The sequence below is a fragment of the Crinia signifera genome, chromosome 2 (assembly GCF_055691185.1).
Source record: "Crinia signifera chromosome 2, ASM5569118v1, whole genome shotgun sequence".
Lineage (NCBI taxonomy): Eukaryota > Metazoa > Chordata > Amphibia > Anura > Myobatrachidae > Crinia > Crinia signifera.
Genome location: NC_139218.1, coordinates 391,786,699 through 391,808,135, shown reverse-complemented (window position 1 = coordinate 391,808,135; position 21,437 = coordinate 391,786,699). Strand labels below are relative to the sequence as shown.

The window sequence follows — 21,437 nt, the reverse complement described above, 5'->3', positions numbered from 1 at the left end:
ACCGGTGCACTACTGCACACACACGTGTAAGGCACCCAGCACATATAAATACTGCACTGACACACCAGCTGTAACAGGTCGGGTGCACAAGACACGGGCAATGTATGGTCAGAAGAGCTGACACTCTAAATCTCAAGGAAGAACACTTGGGTGGTACAGCGTATGTAAACACGTGACGTTTAGTATGTGGAGGATTACATGTCACAGAGCGTGGAGACACATGGCTTCGTACAGACGTGCCCGGGAATCATCTCCTGAGAGCAGACACAACACACGTGCAATAGCCGGAACATTGTGAGGCCTCGGACACGCTACAGAGCTCATACCTCCAATACTCACAGGTGCAACACATATGTGCTGTATGTCGTCATGGTGACATGTAATGCAACAGCATAACACACATGCAGGCCACAGATTGCAGCCAGGAAACACACACAAATGGTCATTGTACCAGTAACATACAGCCAGGTACACACACGTAACTGTCATTGTACCAGTAACATACAGCCAGGTACACACACACACACACACACACACACACACACACACACATGTAACGGTCATTGTACCAGTAACATACAGCCAGGAACACACACATGTAACGGTCATGTACTAGTAACATACAGCCAGGTACACACACATATGTAATGGTCATTGTACCAGTAACATACAGCCAGGTACACACACATGTAACGGTCATTGTACCAGTAACATACAGACAGCCAGCAAACCCATGTAACTATGTACCAGTAACATACAGCAAGGTACACACACATGTCACGGTCATTGTACCAGTAACATACAGCCAGGAACACACACACATGTAACGGTCATGTACTAGTAACATACAGATAGCCAGCACACCCATGTAACTATGTACCAGTAACATACATCCAGGAAACACACACATGTAACGGTCATTGTACCAGTAACATACAGCCAGGAACACACACATGTAACGGTCATGTACTAGTAACATACAGATAGCCAGCACACCCATGTAACTATGTACCAGTAACATACAGCCAGGAAACACACACACACATGTAACGGTCATTGTACCAGTAACATACAGCCAGGAAATACAGCCAGGTACCTGCAGGCAGGTAACATGTAACAGCCAATATGCCAGTTACATGCAAGCAGGACACATGTAATAATCATACAAGTCACATACATGTAATGCCTATTATACCAGTTCCATACATGTAAGTAGCACAAACATGTTTTGGTCATAAAACCAATCACATAAATGTAGTTGATCCCTACACTGAGAACATTCATGTAATAATCCCAGAACTGGGCACATACATGTAGATCCTAACACCAGATACATACATATAATGATCCCAGGCATATAAAGGTAAATATCCCAGTACTAGGCACATCCATGTAATAATAATCCAAGCACATACATGTAAAAATCACATGCATACATATACTGAGTATCCCAGCAGCAGGCACATACATGTAATAACCACAGGCACATACATACATACATACATACATACATACATGTAATATAATAAAATAATAAATGTAATGATCCCAGGCAGCAGGAACATGCATGTAATAATCCCAGGCACATGCCTGTAATGATGCTCCCAGCAGCAGACACATACATGTAATGATCCCAGCAGCATGCACATACATGTAACGCAGTCTGCTACATTGTAGCCCCGTCCCCCCCTCACCTTCCGCGGAGGGGGCTGCATGGTGCCGGAGCAGGGCCGCGATCCCACCATATATCCCCGGGGTGTCCCCTCCTTCCCCGGCCGGCTCCGGACACGGAGAGCTCACTGCAGGCGGTGTGTCAGGACGGGGGTCCGGGGGGCTCCATGTACATACAGCCGGGGGGAGACTGCGGGAGACGGCGGGGCTCAGACACAGCGGCCGGGGGGAGGTGACCGGGGGGCGGCCTGTAACAGGAGCCCGGGGAGGAGGAGGGAGGCCGGGGGGAGGACACTGCGGTACTGGCGGCCGCGGGGCGCCACCTGCTGGCTGCACTGCGTTACTGCATGCTGAAAGCGGCCGCTGGATGCCACCTGCTGGATGAACTGCGTTACTGCATGCTGAAAGAGGCTGCTGGGCGCCACCTGCTGGCTGAACTGCGTTACTGCATGCTGATAGCGGTTGCTGGGCGCCACCTGCCGTACACACATCGTTACTGCACGCTGATAGCGGCCGCGGGGGCGCCACCTGCTGGCTGCACTACGTTACTACATGCTGATAGCGACTGCGGTGCGCCACCTGCTGGCTGAAGTGCGTTACTGCATGTTGACAACGTTTATTGGGCGCCACCTGCTGTACACACAGCGTTACTGCATGCTGATAGCGGCTGCAGAGCGCCACCTGCTGGTTGCATGGCGTCACTGTATGCTGATTGCGGGCGCGCAGCGCCACCTGCTGGCTGCATAGCGTTACTGCATGCTTATAGCGGCCGATAAGAGCCACCTGTTAACCATGAGCTTTTACTACATCCCGATGGCCGCGGGGTGCCGTCTGCTGGCCATGAGGCGTTACTGCATGCTGACAGCAGCTCCAGAGCGCCCCCCTGCTGCCCATACAATGTTACTGCACACTGACAGCAACTTCAGAGCTCCACCTGGTGCCCATATATTGTTAACGTATGAGCAGTATTGGAGCTGATATACTGTATCACTGCACGCTGATAGCGGTTCCGAAGTGCCCCCTGCTGCTCAATAGGGGCCAGATGTATCAAGCTTTGAAGAGTGATAAAATGGAGATAAATCAGCTAATCAGCTCCTAACTGCCATGTTACAGGCTAAATGACAGGTAGGAGCTGATTGGCTGGTTGTTTATCACTTTACTACTTTTTGAAGCTTGATTGTCACACCAGGGGACTCAGTCGACAAGACTGAGACCTCTGGTGGGGACCTGGACCGGTACCTGAACCGGGGAGGTTGGAGAGGACCCCTGCGCATGAACTGCGCGACAGTGCACCCAGAGCCAATAAGTAGTCAGAGGTAAAAGTACAACCAGATTTATTATGCAGAAGGTTGTAATGATACAGGCAGTAAAGTATGCAGGAGTAATGACAGTTCATGCAGATTGCAATACTTTACAGGTATGATGAATGAAGTATCGATGGTGGAACATCGGATGGATATCGGATATGGAGACTGTGGGTCCGGAATGACGGACGGAAGATAGGAGCTTGACTGTGGGTCCGGAATGACGGACGGAAGCTTGACTGTGGGTCCGGAGTATCGGACTATCGATGGTGGAACATCGGAGACGGATGATGCGGGAGCATCGGAGGACCAGAGTCCTGGAGCTAGGCTGGATCGCTGGGCTGACGAGGCAGGCTCACAGGTGATGGAATAACCTGGACTTCAACAGGAGATGGAATAACCTGGAATACACTGCAGCATGGAAGACAACACCAGCAGAGAGAGACACTTGCACGGAGACAAGGACAGCTGACCATATACAGGAGACAACTGAAGCACTAGCATTGATCTGTGAGCTCCCAGCATACTTATACCCACTGGGTGGCCAGGATTGGCCGGGCAGGTATGACTGGGAGATCAGATCACACAGGATTGGACGGGAATGACATGTGACTGGGAAAACATGGCAGCCCCCATGTCAGGCTATGGCGGGAAAGTATGTTTGCGCACACCATGCTGGATACTGGGAGCAATGGCGGCGGACAGGTGGATTGCCGTGCACTGAGTACTGTCACTGGGGACAAGGAGAGCGGTGCGCCGCGCAGCCGCGGACTCAGCAGCGCTGAGCAGACTGGAGGATGGCAGCGGTGATGGCGCACGGCAGACAGGACGCCGGCAGGGGTGACGTCTGGACCGCAAGCTAAACCTGCGGAGGCACTTAGCCGGTAAGAAAGTCTGTCTGAGAGCTCGGATCGTGACAGCACCCCCCCCTTTAAGGGTGGCCCCAGGACACCTTTTAGGCTTGCGGGGAAACTTGGAGTGGAACGCCCGGATGAGTCTGGGAGCATGGACATCGATGGCATTGGTCCATGATCGCTCTTCGGGGCCGTAGCCCTTCCAATCGATCAGATATTGCAGACGACCATATCGGATGCGAGAGTCCAAGATCTTACTGACCTCATATTCAGTTCCACGCTGGGTGCAAACCTTAGGAGCCTTTGGGAGCTTGGAATGGAAGCGATTCAAGACCAGCGGCTTGAGCAGCGAAATGTGGAATGTAGCTGGCACTTTCAAATAGGGCGGCAATTTAAGCTTGTAAGCTACTGGATTGACGACTCGCTCAACTGGGAAAGGACCAATATATCGGGGAGCGAACTTCATCGATGGCACTCTCAATCGAAGATTCTTGGTTGACAACCAGACACGATCTCCGGGACGGAGGGCTGGCACAGCTCTGCGTTTCCTGTCGGCAAATTTTTTGTACCTGCTTGAAGCCTTCAGAAGTGAAGAACGAATGAGCTTCCAGGATTTGACGAATTGCCGGATGGTCGTGTCGACCGCTGGAACAGAGGACACAGGTTGCAGAGTGAAGTCAGGAACTCGAGGATGAAACCCATAATTGGCAAGGAATGGAGTGACATTAGATGAAGAATGATATTGGTTATTATGGCAGAACTCTGCCCATGGAAGGAGTTGAGCCCAGTCATCTTGGGAAGAAGAGACATATGTGCGGAGAAATGCTTCAAGGTCCTGATTCACCCTCTCCGTTTGGCCATTGGTTTGAGGGTGGTAGGCTGTGGAAAACTTTAGCTTGATTTGAAGCAGGGAGCACAGGCTTCGCCAGAATTTGGCTACGAATTGGACTCCTCTATCGGAGATGATTTCAAGAGGCAGTCCATGAAGCTTGAATATCTCTTTGATGAAGAGCTGGGACAGCTTGGAAGCTGACGGAAGACCGGTGAGGGGAACGAAGTGAGCCATCTTGGTGAACCGATCAACAATCACCCAGATGGTGGTGAACTTGTCAGACTCTGGAAGATCAGTTACAAAGTCCATAGAAATATGCGTCCAAGGACGATGTGGCACTGACAGTGGCATCAATTGCCCAGGAGGAGACTGACGACTGGTCTTGTGCTGAGCACATTTAGCACAAGAGGAAACAAAGTCCTGTACATCCTGTTTGAGGGACGGCCACCAGTAGGACCTGGTGATAAACTCGTAAGTTTTCTGAATGCCTGCATGGCCAGCGAATTTTGAAGAATGCGCCCAACAGAGCAACTTCTTTCTTAGAGCTGGCTTTACATATCTTTTCCCTGTAGGGGGCGTGAGATTTGAAACTCTCGTTGCGGAGAATGCCACTGGATCAATAATAAAGTGTTGATGTGTGGACTTAGACTCACTTTCTTGCTCCCATGAGCGGGAAAGGGCATCAGCTTTTCGGTTTTGTGTCCCTGGACAGAACGACAGCTTGAAACGGAACCTGGAAAAGAAAAGTGTCCATCTGGCTTGACGGGGATTTAAACATTGAGCAGACTTGAGATACAGAAGATTCTTGTGGTCTGTGATAATTGTGATCTCATGAACAGCGCCCTCTAGAAGATATCTCCACTCTTCTAATGCCAACTTGATGGCGAGAAGCTCTTGGTCACCGATGGCATAGTTACGCTCTGCAGGCAGGAACTTACGGGAGTAGAACCCACAGGGATGAAGACGACCATCGGGCGCTTTCTGCGAGAGGACTGCCCCAACACCCACGGAGGAGGCATCAACCTCGAGAATAAAGGGCAAGGTGGTATCAGGTTGTCTTAAAACAGGAGCGGAAGTGAACCTCTGTTTCAACAGATGGAAGGCTTCGATGGCTTCTGCCGGCCACTTCGCTGGATTAGACCCCTTTTTAGTCAAGGCAGTGATGGGAGCCACAATAGAAGAGAAGTTACGAATGAATTTTCTGTAATAATTGGCAAAACCCAGGAAACGTTGAATACCTTTCAGCGAAGAGGGAATTGGCCAATCTTGGATGGCCTGCAGTTTTCCTGGGTCCATTTGAAGACCGGAACCGGAGACAATGTACCCCAGGAAGGGTATAGACTTCACCTCGAAGACACACTTCTCCAGTTTACAGTAGAGATGATTAGCTCGCAGCCGGGACAAAACCTCTTTGACCCAATAACGATGTTCTGTGATGTTATTGGCGTAGATTAAAATGTCATCGAGATATACAACTACATGACTGTACAGAATGTCCCGAAAGATCTCATTGACATAGTGCTGGAACACGGCTGGGGCATTGCTGAGCCCAAAGGGCATGACGAGGTACTCATAGTGGCCGTCTCTGGTATTAAACGCCGTCTTCCACTCGTCGCCCTCTCGTATGCGGATGAGATTGTATGCACCTCTCAGATCGAGTTTTGTAAAGATGGTTGCACCGCTGACACGGTCAAACAGCTCGGTGATGAGAGGCAACGGATATCGGTTCTTTACTGTAATGTCATTGAGGCCGCGATAATCAATGCAGGGACGTAGGCCTCCATCCTTTTTTTTGACGAAGAAGAATCCTGCGCCAGCAGGAGAAGTCGAAGGACGGATGAATCCCTTTGCCAGATTTTCCTTGATGTAACTGGTCATGGCTTGAGTCTCTGGAAGAGAGAGAGGATAGGTTCTACCTCTGGGTGGTTCTTTGCCTGGGATAAGTATAATAGGGCAATCCCACGGTCTGTGAGGAGGTAGAACATCAGCGCCAGACTTGCTGAATACATCTGAGTACTCTTGGTAGGGAAGAGGCGGAAGGTCTGCTGCATCGGCTGAAGAATGACGAGCTGGGAGTACCTTTTGAAGACAGGTACCGGAGCAGGAAGGATCCCAGGAAAGGATTTCAGATGTCTTCCAATCAAGACGAGGATTGTGAAGACGGAGCCAGGGTAAACCCAGAACCAGAGAATGAGTGGCTCGGGGTAAAACCAGGAAGGACAAAAGTTCAGTGTGCAGGACTCCCACTTTTACTGTAAGTGGCAAAGTTCTGCGGGAGACTGTCGCATCAGGAATCCTACTGCCATCCACAGCAGTAAGGAAGACAGTCTTGGAAAGACTTTCAGTGGGCAACCCCCACTTGCGGACCAGTTCTGCAGTAACAAAGTTGCCAGCGGCACCGGAATCAAGAAGCGCGGAGACAGTCTTGAAATGCTGACCAACTTGTAGGGAAACTGGAAGGACACAATCGGTTGCTGATGGAGAGGACTTAATTACTCCTAGCCTACCCTCTCCTTGACGGGCTAGGAGGAGGAGTTTTCCTGACGCTTTGGGCATGCAGAAATTTGATGTGCAGGATCGGCACAATACAGACAGAGCTGTGCCAACCGTCGACGTCGACGTTCTCCTGGAGACAAGCGGAAACGGTTTATCTCCATTGGTTCTTCTTTGGAGTGGACCGCAGGAGCAGTGGGTAAAGAAGGCGGAGGAGTTGGCACTTTAACTGGAGCGCTCTTGTGACGTTCTATAGCCCTTTCTCGGAAGCGTAGGTCTACTTTAACACACAATGAAATAAGGTCACTTAGACCTGAGGGTAAGTCTCTTGTAGCAAGTTCATCCTTGATACGATCGGATAGGCCATGCCAGAAAGCTGCGTATAAGGCCCCATCACACCAGGAGAGTTCAGACGCCAGAATCTGGAACTGGACCAGATATTGCCCGACGGAGCGGGATCCCTGTCTGAGACGGAGGAGTTCAGTGGAGGCAGATGCTGATCGCCCAGGCTCATCGAAGATACGCCGGAATGTTGACACGAAGTCCTTGTAATTGGACAGGATGGCATCAGCTCTTTCCCATAAGGGAGACGCCCACTCTAGTGCCGCTCCACACAGGAGGGAGATGATGTAGGCGATCTTGACCCTTTCAGTAGGGAAGTTGCTGGGTTGCAGCTCGAAGTGAATCTCACACTGATTGAGAAAGCCTCGACAGGTCTTGGGGTTCCCATCATACTTGGTGGGGACAGACAGATGAAGGCGAGGTGCAGCAGCCATTACAGGAGGATGAACGGGACTTGGAAGTTCTCTGACAGGCTCAGGGCCACTGAGAGTGGTCTGTAACTTATCCAGCCGGGAAGACAGATCTTGCAGGCAATGAATCACTTGGCTCTGCGCAGCCTCTTGCTGATCCAAGCGAACAGCCAGTTGCTGTACAGGGCTGGGTGGAGAAGCTTGGTTTGCGGCTGGATCCATTTGGCTAGTGCTTACTGTCACACCAGGGGACTCAGTCGACAAGACTGAGACCTCTGGTGGGGACCTGGACCGGTACCTGAACCGGGGAGGTTGGAGAGGACCCCTGCGCATGAACTGCGCGACAGTGCACCCAGAGCCAATAAGTAGTCAGAGGTAAAAGTACAACCAGATTTATTATGCAGAAGGTTGTAATGATACAGGCAGTAAAGTATGCAGGAGTAATGACAGTTCATGCAGATTGCAATACTTTACAGGTATGATGAATGAAGTATCGATGGTGGAACATCGGATGGATATCGGATATGGAGACTGTGGGTCCGGAATGACGGACGGAAGATAGGAGCTTGACTGTGGGTCCGGAATGACGGACGGAAGCTTGACTGTGGGTCCGGAGTATCGGACTATCGATGGTGGAACATCGGAGACGGATGATGCGGGAGCATTGGAGGACCAGAGTCCTGGAGCTAGGCTGGATCGCTGGGCTGACGAGGCAGGCTCACAGGTGATGGAATAACCTGGACTTCAACAGGAGATGGAATAACCTGGAATACACTGCAGCATGGAAGACAACACCAGCAGAGAGAGACACTTGCACGGAGACAAGGACAGCTGACCATATACAGGAGACAACTGAAGCACTAGCATTGATCTGTGAGCTCCCAGCATACTTATACCCACTGGGTGGCCAGGATTGGCCGGGCAGGTATGACTGGGAGATCAGATCACACAGGATTGGACGGGAATGACATGTGACTGGGAAAACATGGCAGCCCCCATGTCAGGCTATGGCGGGAAAGTATGTTTGCGCACACCATGCTGGATACTGGGAGCAATGGCGGCGGACAGGTGGATTGCCGTGCACTGAGTACTGTCACTGGGGACAAGGAGAGCAGTGCGCCGCGCAGCCGCGGACTCAGCAGCGCTGAGCAGACTGGAGGATGGCAGCGGTGATGGCGCACGGCAGACAGGACGCCAGCAGGGGTGACGTCTGGACCGCAAGCTGAACCTGCGGAGGCACTTAGCCGGTAAGAAAGTCTGTCTGAGAGCTCGGATCGTGACATTGATACATCTAGCCCTAAAGGTGCCCATACACGTACCAATTACCCGGTACTTTTTGTGCTAAAATAGCATCGCATCCCATGCACAACATATGCACAACGATGCTATTTTAGCACAAAAAGTACCGGGTAATTGGTACGTGTATGGGCACCTTAAGTGTTACTGCATGCTGACAACAGCTTTGGAGCGTCCCTTGCTGTCCGTACAGTGCTACTGCATGCTGACAGTGACTACAGAGCTCCCCTTGCTGGCCATATCGTGCTACTGCATGCTGACAGTGACTACAGAGCTCCCCTTGCTGGCCATATTGTGCTACTGCACGCTGACAAGTGACTACAGAGCTCCCCTTGCTGGCCATATTGTGCTACTGCACGCTGACAAGTGACTACAGAGCTCCCCTTGCTGGCCAAACAGAGTTACTACATGCTTACAGTAGCTTTGGCCTGCAGCAGCCCTCTGCTGCCCGTAGGGTGCTATTGCAGTCTGACAGAGGCTTTGGAGTGCTCGCAGGGGCATGGGTGGTGTATGGTGGAGGGCAGAGGGGAATTGCCCATGGGAATGTCCAGTGTTTCATGGGCGTTCCCATGGTAATGCCGCTGTGATGTGGGTGCAGGGCGCGGACAGCTGACATCACCGGATGTGTGCACACAAATCTAAGTGACCTTAGATGTGCGTGCTTGTTCCACATCATTCGATGGTCGGCGTCCATTGAATGATGTGGGGCTGGGTGTAAGTGCCAGTACTACTGATGGGGGTATTAGATGTGGGCGGAGCTTGCGAGCAGGGCCCTCCTACCTCTATGGCTGTCTGTTACTACCCAGTTTTATCACTGTTGTGTCCAATTATAAAGCTCAACAGAATTTGCTGAATAATAAAACAACTGCTGATAATAATATTAATGCAGTGAATCTGGCTTCTGCGGCATCACGTCATTTCCGTGTCACCTGTCTCCGTATCCTGATGCATGACTGCATTACAGGCATACTTGCCTACCTGACCCTTTCCATGAGGACTTCCCTGGTAATGTATGATTGCCAGCACCTGTGGGGAGCTAGGTAAATGATAAGAAAGGTGTCACCACAGGTGCTGGCAATCATACATTACCAGGGAAGCCCAGGAACAGAGCATTGTGTCCTCCTGGAGAGGGGCATGCTGGGAGGTATGGATAATGTATGATTGCCAGCACCTGTGGGGAGCTAGGGAACTGATAAGAAAGGTGTTTCACCACAGGTGCTGGCAATCCTACATTACCAGGGAAGCCCAGGAGCAGAGCATTGTGTCCTCCTGGAGAGGGGCATGCTGGGAGGTATGGATAATGTAGGATTGCCAGCATCTGTGGGGAGCTAGGTAACTGATAAGAAAGGTGTCACCACAGGTGCTGGCAATCATACATTACCAGGGAAGCCCAGGAACAGAGCATTGTGTCCTCCTGGAGAGGGGCATGCTGGGAGGTATGGATAATGTAGGATTGCCAGCACCTGTGGGGAGCTAGGGAACTGATAAGAAAGGTGTCACCACAGGTGCTGGCAATCATACATTACCAGGGAAGCCCAGGAGCAGAGCATTGTGTCCTCATGGAGAGGGTCAGGTAGGCAAGTATGTTTACAGGGGGTGAATGGAGACATCTTTATTAGCGCAGGTTTCTCCATTCATCCAGATCCACGCAGAGAGGCGCAAGAAATGCTGTGATGTATCTGTTCCGTGTAATGTATCCAGGACACAACAGTACGATCCGACCATAATATTATATCATGTGTTTATCGTGTAAAGACAAAGCCAGCTAAACGCTTCAGAGGGATTATCTGGTTTTATTGCCAACTAATTATCCTGTTACAGGGAAACAGAGGCTCCTTCAAACAAGATTTACTCACCTCAGCGCAAGCAGGGCTATCTCGCAGGATGTGCCGACACCTAGAGAATCCGTTGACAGGAAATCACATTTCTGCAAGTTCAGAAATGGAGCAGCTCAGGTTAGCCAGGGGGTGCGGTGGTAATGGTGTATACAGCCGGGGTGCGGTGGTAATGGTGTATACAGCCGGGGTGCGGTGGTAACGGTGTATACAGCCGGGGTGCGGTGGTAATGGTGTATACAGCCGGGGTGCGGTGGTAACGGTGTATACAGCCGGGGTGCGGTGGGAACGGTGTATACAGCCGGGGTGCGGTGGGAACGGTGTATACAGCCGGGGTGCGGTGGGAACGGTGTATACAGCCGGGGTGCGGTGGGAACGGTGTATACAGCCGGGGTGCGGTGGGAACGGTGTATACAGCCGGGGTGCGGTGGGAACGGTGTATACAGCCGGGGTGCGGTGGGAACGGTGTATACAGCCGGGGTGCGGTGGGAACGGTGTATACAGCCGGGGTGCGGTGGGAACGGTGTATACAGCCGGGGTGCGGTGGGAACGGTGTATACAGCCGGGGTGCGGTGGTAACGGTGTATACAGCCGGGGTGCGGTGGTAACGGTGTATACAGCCGGGGTGCGGTGGTAACGGTGTATACAGCCGGGGTGCGGTGGTAACGGTGTATACAGCCGGGGTGCGGTGGTAACGGTGTATACAGCCGGGGTGCGGTGGTAACGGTGTATACAGCCGGGGTGCGGTGGTAACGGTGTATACAGCCGGGGCGCGGTGGTAACGGTTTATACAGCCGGGGTGCGGTGGTAACGGTGTATACAGCCAGGATCCGGTGATAACAGTGTATTCAGCCGGGGTGCGTGGTCCAATCCCTAACCTTCCATACTGCAGCCTAACTCTAACCCACCCATCCCGCATCCAATCCCTAACCCTCCCCACTGCAGCCTAACTCTAATCCACCTATCCCGCTTCATATCCCTAACCCTCCCCACTGCAGCCTAACTTTGACCCACCCATCCCGCACCCAATCCCTAACCCTTCATACTGCAGCCTAACTCTAACCCGCCCATCCCGCCCCCTATCCCTAACCCTCCCCACTGCAGCCTAACTCTAACCCGCCCATCCCGCCCCTATACCTAACCCTCCCCACTGCAGCCTAACTATAACCCACCCATCCCGCCCCCTATCCCTAACCCTCCCCACTGCAACCTAACCCACCCATCCCGCCCCCTAACCCTCCCCACTGCAGCCTAACTCTGACCCACCCATCCTGTCCCCTATCCCTCCCCACTGCAGCCTAACTCTGACCCACCCATCCCGCCCCCTAGCCCTAACCCTCCCCACTGCAGCCTAACTCTGACCCACCCATCCCGCCCCCTATCCCTAACCCTCCCCACTGCAGCTTAACTCTAACCCACCCATCCCGCCCCCTATATCTAACCCTCTGCACTGCAGCCTAACTCTGACCCACCCATCCCGCCCCCTATCCCTCCCCACTGCAGCCTAACTCTAATCCAACCCATCCCGCCCCCTATCCCTAACCCTCCACACTGCAGCCTAACTCTGACCCACCCATCCCGCCCCCTAGCCCTAACCCTCCCCACTGCAGCCTAACTCTAACCCACCCATCCCGCCCCCTATCCCTAATCCTCCCCACTGCAGCCTAACTCTAACCCACCCATCCCGCCCCCTATCCCTAATCCTCCCCACTGCAACCTAACCCACCCATCCCGCCCCCTATCCCTAACCCTCCCCACTGCAGCCTAACTCTGACCCACCCATCCCATCCCCTATCCCTAACCCTCCCCACTGCAACCTAACCCACCCATCCCGTCCCCTATCCCTAACCCTCCCCACTGCAGCCTAACTCTGACCCACCCATCCCGTCCCCTATCCCTAACCCTCCCCACTGCAGCCTAACTCTGACCCACCCATCCCGCCCCCTATCCCTAACCCTCCCCACTGCAGCCTAACTCTAACCCACCCACATAACCCTAACGCCCCACCGCCTGACCCTTATAACCCTAACACCCCGCCGCCTAACCCTTATAACCCCTAACACCCCGCCGCCTAACCCTTATAACCCCTAACACCCCACCGCCTGACCCTTATAACCCTAACACCCCGCCGCCTAACCCTTATAACCCCTAACACCCCGCCGCCTAACCCTTATAACCCTAACACCCCACCGCCTGACCCTTATAACCCTAACACCCCACCGCCTGACCCTTATAACCCCTAACACCCCACCGCCTGACCCTTATAACCCTAACACCCCACCGCCTGACCCTTATAACCCTAACACCCCACCGCCTGACCCTTATAACCCTAACACCCCACCGCCTGACCCTTATAACCCTAACACCCCACCGCCTGACCCTTATAACCCTAGCACCCCGCCGCCTGACCCTTATAACCCTAACACCCCACCGCCTGACCCTTATAACCCTAACACCCCGCCGCCTGACCCTTATAACCCTAACACCCCGCCGCCTGACCCTTATATCCCCTAACACCCCACCGCCTGACCCTTATAACCCTAACACCCCACCGCCTGACCCTTATAACCCTAACACCCCACCGCCTGACCCTTATAACCCTAACACCCCACCGCCTGACCCTTATAACCCTAACACCCCACCGCCTGACCCTTATAACCCTAACACCCAACCGCCTGACCCTTATAACCCTAACACCCCACCGCCTGACCCTTATAACCCCTAACACGCCACCGCCTGACCCATATAACCCTAACACCCCACCGCCTGACCCTTATAACCCTAGCACCCCACCGCCTAACCCTTATAACCCTAACACCCCACTGCCTAACCCTTATAACCCTAACACCCCACCGCCTGACCCTTATAACCCCTAACACGCCACCGCCTGACCCATATAACCCTAACACCCCACCGCCTGACCCTTATAACCCTAACACCCCACCGCCTGACCCTTATAACCCTAGCACCCCACCGCCTAACCCTTATAACCCTAGCACCCCACCGCCTAACCCTTATAACCCTAACACCCCACTGCCTAACCCCTATAACCCCTAACACCCCACCGCCTGACCCTTATAACCCTAACACCCCACCGCCTGACCCTTATAACCCTAACACCCCACCGCCTAACCCTTATAACCCCTAACGCCCCACCACCTGACCCTTATAACCCCTAACACCCCACCGCCTGACCCTTATAACCCTAACACCCCACCGCCTAACCCTTATAACCCTAACACCCCACCGCCTGACCCTTATAACCCTAACACCCCACCGCCTAACCCTTATAACCCTAGCACCCCACCGCCTAACCCCTATAACCCCTAACACCCCACCGCCTAACCCCTATAACCCCTAACACCCCACTGCCTGACCCTTATAACCCCTAACGCCCCACCACCTGACCCTTATAACCCCTAACACCCCACCGCCTAACCCTTATAACCCTAGCACCCCACCGCCTAACCCTTATAACCCTAACACCCCACCGCCTGACCCTTATAACCCTAGCACCCCACCGCCTGACCCTTATAACCCTAACACCCCACCGCCTAACCCTTATAACCCCTAACGCCCCACCACCTGACCCTTATAACCCCTAACACCCCACCGCCTGACCCTTATAACCCTAACACCCCACCGCCTAACCCTTATAACCCTAACACCCCACCGCCTGACCCTTATAACCCTAGCACCCCACCGCCTAACCCCTATAACCCCTAACACCCCACCGCCTAACCCCTATAACCCCTAACACCCCACTGCCTGACCCTTATAACCCCTAACACCCCACCGCCTGACCCTTATAACCCTAACACCCCACCGCCTGACCCTTATAACCCTAACGCCCCACCGCCTAACCCTTATAACCCTAACGCCCCACCGCCTGACCCTTATAACCCTAACACCCCACCGCCTGACCCTTATAACCCTAACACCCCACCGCCTGACCCTTATAACCCTAAAACCCCACCGCCTAACCCTTATAACCCTAACACCCCACCGCCTGACCCTTATAACCCCAATACCCCACCGCCTAACCCTTATAACCCTAACACCCCGCCGCCTGACCCTTATAACCCTAACACCCCACCGCCTGACCCTTATATCCCCTAACACCCCACCGCCTGACCCTTATAACCCTAACACCCCACCGCCTGACCCTTATAACCCTAACACCCCACCGCCTGACCCTTATAACCCTAACACCCCGCCGCCTAACCCTTATAACCCCTAACACCCCGCCGCCTGACCCTTCTAACCCCTAACACCCCACTACTTGTAGAAGTTGCAGCTTCCCGGGTGGCAGTATTGCATGCAATATATATCGTGTGTGATCCCAAACAAGGCTCCGGGTCCGGTATATCTATAGTGCAGCACTAGCGATCTAGGGACTCCGGTCCAATGCGTACAGGACCTCGCATCAGATCGGATCTCATACACATGCAATTTGGCACTTTTCATTCAAAATTGGGCAAAATCGTGTACGGCAGCTTAACTCTCCCTTCCTGCGGCACAACCGTAACCCTCTACCGACCATGAGGGAGAATTACAACCTTGGCCCCAAGAAAATAGGGGAAACACATGTTGTGCTTATTAGATAAGTTGTATACAGCAATGAAGGTGTAAATACTGAACCTGGCGACCTGCTCTTGTGTTCTCAGATCACTTTCTATAAATGCATTTCTAACATCTGGAATTATCCCCCGCAAGTCACTGCCTGGAGACACTTGAGCAGAATATAACTATGACCCAGTCCGGGTGGCAGTGGCTTATCCTGCTGTTCATTGAACCAATTAAGCTGAGTTCCTGGTACCCGCTGACCGGCTGTTGGGAACTATCCAGGTCTGCAGATCGCTTTATCGCTTTATCCTGTTTCTATGTAGCAGCGGAATGCAGCATCCACAGCCTGGGCTGAGCCCAAATGCAGGATAATGAACAAGAGAGAGAAGGTGGTGTGCAGTTAGGAATGAGAAAGAATGAGAGAGAGAGAGAGAGAGAGAGAGAGAGAGAGAGAAAGGGGTGAGCAAGAGAGTGAGAGTGTCAGAGAGAGAGAGAATGAAAGAGAGGGTGTCAGGGAAAGGGGGAGGAGCAAGAGAGAGAAGAAGGTGAGCAAGCAGCAGTGAAAGAGAATGTCAGGAAGGGAGAGCGAGAGAGTGAGAGTGTCAGGGAGAGAGAATGAGAGAGGAGGTGTCAGGAAGAGAAAGGGGGAGGAGCAACAGAGAGAAGGTGGAGCAAGCAGCGGTGAGAGAGAATGTCAGGGAGGGAGAGAGAAAAAAAGAAAGGGAAAGCAGGATAGTCAGAGTGTCAAGGAGAGAGAGAACAAGGGGGGAGCAAGAGAGTGACAGTGTCAGAGAGAGAATGAAAGAGAGGGTGTGAGGGAGAGAAAGGGGGAGGAGTAAGAAAGCGAAAGGGGTGAGCAAGCAGCGGTGAGGAGAGAATTAAAGGAAGGGAGCGAGAGAAAGAAAAGGCGAGCAAGAGAGTGAGCATGTCAGGGAGAGAGAAAGAGAGTGGGTGTCAGCGAGAGAAAGGGGGAGGAGCAAGAGAGAAAAGGGGATGAGAAAGCAGGGGTGAGAGAGAATGTCAGGGTGGGAGAGAAAGACAAAGAAACAGAGAATGTCAAGGCAAGAGAGTGAAAGTGTCAGGGAGAGAGAACGAGAGAGGGGATGTCAGGGAGAGAAAGGGGGAGGAGCAAAATAGAGAAGAGGGTGAGCAAGCAGCGGTGAGAGAGAATTGCAGGAAGGGAAATAGTGAAAAAAAAGAAAGGGTGAGCAAGAGAGTGAGAGTGTCAGGGAGAGAGAATGAGAAAGTGGGTGTCAGTGAGAGAAAGGGGGAGCAAAAAAGTGAAGGGAGTGAGCAAGCAGGGCTGAGAGAGAATGTCAGGGAAGGAGAGAGAAAGAGAGAGAACATGTGGGATCAGGAGAGTGAGCATGTCAAGGAGAGAGAGAATGGTAGAGGGTGTGTCAGGGAGAGAAAGAGGGAAGAGCAAGAGAGAATGGGGTGAGCAAGGTGAGGTAAGAGAGAACGTCATGGAAGGAGAGAGAAAGAAAGGGGAGCAAGTTAGTGAGAGTGTCAGGGAGAGAGATAACAAGAAAGGGGTGTCAGGGAGAGGAAGGGGCAGGAGACCGAGAGAGAAGGGGGTGAGCAAGCAGGACTGAGAGAGAATGTCAGGGAGGGAGAGAGAGAAAGAATGGGGGGGACAAGAGAGTGAGAGTGTCAGGGAGAGAAAGAACGAGAGAGGGGGTGTCAGGAAAAGAAAGGGGGAAGAGCAAGAAAGAGAAGGGAGTGAGCAAGCAGCGGTGAGAGAGAATGTTGTGGTGAGAGAGAGGGATAAAAGGGGGGAGCAAGCAAATTAGAGTGTCAGGGAGAGAGAAAACGAGAGTGGGGGTGTCAGGGAGAGAAAAATGGAGAGAAAGGGAGAGAGAGAGAGAGAGAGAGAGACAGCGCCAGATAGCAAGAGAGAGAGAGAAGAGGAGGAGAAAAAGAGGAAGAAAAGAGGATAGTAAGTAGGAGAGAGATCTGTCCTAGCCCAGTAGCCCCCTCTGTATTTCAGCCTTGGTGCCCCCCTGACAGCTGGAGCCCAAGGCCAGGCTTCTCTGTGAGGTTTCCAGATTAAAAGGTCCAAAAGTGTCTAGATAGACAGTCAATAGGCCGAGACCAAAAAAATCAACATTCACAAGATCGACGGTGATAAATGGTTGACATAAACAAGGCTGACATTGACAAAATGTTGACACAAGCAAATGGTTGGTATTGGAAAGGACGACCTTCCTTCCAGCAGCCTAACCCTAACCCTCCACTTACCGTGAGGTAAATCACAACCTCGGCCCCAAGAAAAGAGGGGAAACTTATGTTGTGCTTATTACATACAGTAAGACGCAAGGAGTTGTATAAAGCAATTAAGGTGTAAATACTGAACCTGGCGACCTGTTCTGAGATCACTTTCTATAAACATCTGGAATTACCTACCGCAAGTCACTGCCTGGACACCCGTGAGCAGAAGATAACTATGACCGAGTGCGGGTGGCAGTGGCTTATCCTGCTGTTCATTGAACCAATTGAGCTGAGTTCCTGGTACCCGCTGACCGGCTGTTGGGAACTATCCAGGTCTGCAGATCGCTGCTTTATCCTGTTCCTATGTAGCAGCGAGAAGGCAGCTTCCACAGCCAGGGGTGAGCCCAAATGCAGGACATGGGCAAAGCTTGTGCCCTATGGCTGCCACCATGGTGAAGATCCTTAAAATAACTTGACAATACCGGCTGCAGGGTGCATTTCCGGGCCTGACATTTTATGAGCAAGGCGGCCATTGATTGAGGGGTGGGGGGGTGGGACACACTAGAAGGATTCCTGCTCGGGCCCAGAACACAAGGGGGCCCCAATGACAATGACGTGAACTTGAGTATTCTGTTATAGAAGGACAACGTCGGTAGAATTTTGAATTTGCAGTTGGCTACCAGTCTATCGGAGCTTGCAGACCCGCAGCCAATCCGGAGCAGCCACATTGGCAGCTCCTGACTGACTGGCAGTCCACATGCTCCGATTATCTCGCAGCCAGCTGCAAATTTAAAATACCACTGACGACAGAGGTTACCTCCTTAAAACGACTTCTGCTCTCCTGTCTTTCATCATGTAAGACACAACCATAGTTACCTCCCCTCCTGCATTCTGCGGGAGACTCCCTGAAATAGCAGTAATCTCCCTCTCTCCCTCATTAGTCTAGCAATCTCCCTCATGTCACCTAGCCCACATTACACTGTTACATCATAGTTACCTCCCCTCCTGCATTCTGCAGGATACTCCCTGACATAGCAGTAATCTCCCTCTCTCCCTCATTAGTCTAGCAATCTCCCTCATGTCACCTAGCCCACATTACACTGTTACATCATAGTTACCTCCCCTCCTGCATTCTGCAGGAGACTCCCTGACATAGCAGCAATCTCATACCTCCCAACTTTTGACAGTGCGAGCGCCCGAAAAGGGGGCAGGGCGTATGCAAATGAGGGCGCGGCTTATGCTAATTAGCCGCAACCTCATTTTCATACGAGAATAGACGCTGTGCGCATGCGCACAGCGTCTATTCTACTAGATTGGGGGGTCTCCCAACTGCCACCCCCCGCAGCGGGACAATGCCTGCCGCGGGTGGGACAGCGGGACAGGACCCGAAAATCGGCACTGTCCCTCTAAAATCGTGACAGTTGGGAGGTATGCAATCTCCCTCTCTCCCTCATTAGTCCAGCAATCTCCCACAAGTCACCTAGTCCACATTACACTGTTACATCATAGTTACCTCCCCTCCTGCATTCTGCAGGAGACTCCCTGACATAGCAGCAATCTCCATCTCTCCCTCATTAGTCTAGCAATCTCCCTCATGTCACCTAGCCCACATTACACTGTATCATCATAGTTACCTCCCCTCCTGCATTCTGCAGGAGACTCCCTGACATAGCAGTAATCTCCCTCTCTCCCTCATTAGTCTAGCAATCTCCCTCATGTCACCTAGCCCACATTACACTGTTACATATTAGTTACCTCCCCTCCTGCATTCTGCAGGATAGTCCCTGACATAGCAGCAATCTCCCCCTCTCCCTCATTAGTCTAGCAATCTCCCTCATGTCACCTAGCCCACATTACACTGTTACATCATAGTTACCTCCCCTCCTGCATTCTGCAGGAGACTCCCTGACATAGCAGTAATCTCCCTCTCTCCCTCATTAGTCTAGCAATCTCCCTCATTTCACCTAGCCCACATTACACTGTTACATTTTTGGGAGACAGATACATTTACATTGAATCATCAGCGCCATTTCCCAGCACTTTACCAAGTATAGTAGCTCTTCCTAACTGCTTTGTGGCTCATCTACAATTTGGATACAAGTAATTTTAAAAGATTCCTCTCAGATGTAGCAGTACACACCCACGCTTCTAGGTGCCACGTTCACAATCTCTTTTCACAATCTCTCCATATATGGAACTAGACACGCCCTTTGGTTGGAGCCTGACAAGCCCCCTCAATGGGGCGCTGTGCAAAAGTCTACTACCAACAATAATCTCCCTGAAACTAGTTTTCAAAAGTAGGCAAGTATGGACACAACAGCAGAGCTGTAGCTCACTATGAGCCTGATTCAGACCTGCTGCTTTAAAATGATGATAGAAGATGCCTCAGCGACAAGATGTGCAGTGTATGCAGTGTGTGCAGTGTGTGCAGTGTATGCACAAAGGTGTGTTGCTTATGAAATAAGAAAAAAAAATGTATTTAAATCTATATTTATGTTTTTTATTTGTTTTTGTATGCGGTAACAGCTGGTGACCAGCAGGTCACGTGGTTACAGGTCACGTGGTTACACAGATACAGGAGCCGGTCCAGCAATTGCGTAATGCGCACGTATAACTACAAACCCAAAGCACTTGGGGTTCAGCAGCGTCTACAGAGTTACGTGTAAGGGGAAACGTGCTGGGAAAAATCCTGAATGTTGTTTTTACACTTTATTTCTGTCCGGGACCGGTGCGGAATGTAAGTGACAAGTACTAAGGTTACCGGCCCCTGTGAAAAGTTTTATAGCGTTGTTTTACAGACTTGTCATGTTTTTTGTGCTGGAAATGCAGCCAGACACGGGCGACAAGTTCCTGGTGCGCGGCTGTATCTGTCCTTAGAGGGATGCTCTAAACAGAAATTGTGGTAAAACCAATCACCGCATTTTTGTATGCAGTAAAGCCCCTTCATCGGGGCACCGCTGCGGAGGGAATCTACAGCTTTTGCTGGCGATACCCTATAGAGGCCAAGTTGCTCCTCTCCGTCACGGATCCCTCCCAGCATGCCCCGCGCCGACACTGTGGACATGCTCAGAGAATCTCCCGGGTCTGTTCAGCGATGAGCAGAGCTGAAGAAAACATTGCAAAATTCAGTTGAATTGTGCGTGAAATTCGTCGGGGACTGTTAGAAGTATTGTAAGTGAACATCGACTAAGAAACACGAAAATACTGAAGAGGCTGCATTAAAAAAATACCCAATTTATTGGGCAAAAAAACTCATGTATCTTGCATCATGATAATTACATAGAATGTGCAGAAAATGACCCTCCAAAAATGGCTGCTGCCACGAGAATTCTAATGCCTACTGGACCTCTAGCATATGTTAGGGAAAAGCGGCGCGTATAGAATTGGGATGCGGTCATTTGGTCTACAGCATGATGGTCGACAGTCATTAGGTTGACACCATTAGGTTGACAAGGGAAAAGGTCGACATGGGAAAAGGTCGAAAGGTCATTAGTCAAAAGTTCGACATGGGGTTTTTCACTGTTTTTTGAGCCGACATGTGCCGACAGGCGGTATTTCATGCCCTACCATTCACTAGGGCGTGGTGGGAGAATAAAATAGTGTGCCAGGTGATGCGAAGGGAT

General features: G+C 51.8%; 1 protein-coding gene across 4 annotated transcripts in view; it reads right to left on the bottom strand.

Annotated features, from left to right (window-relative positions):
- Positions 1 to 1,978, bottom strand: part of FCHSD2 (FCH and double SH3 domains 2) — an 86,335-nt gene extending 84,357 nt beyond the window's left edge. For 2 of the 4 annotated variants that reach the window (XM_083170387.1, XM_083170388.1), the window contains exon 1: positions 1,695 to 1,978. In XM_083170387.1, coding sequence (XP_083026513.1) covers positions 1,695 to 1,745 — 51 coding nt within the window. In that variant the 5' untranslated portion in view covers positions 1,746 to 1,978. The remainder of the gene's footprint in view (positions 1 to 1,694) is intronic. The other 2 variants (XM_083170390.1, XM_083170391.1) reach the window with 1 other exon arrangement.
- Positions 1,979 to 21,437: the final 19,459 nt, after the last annotated feature.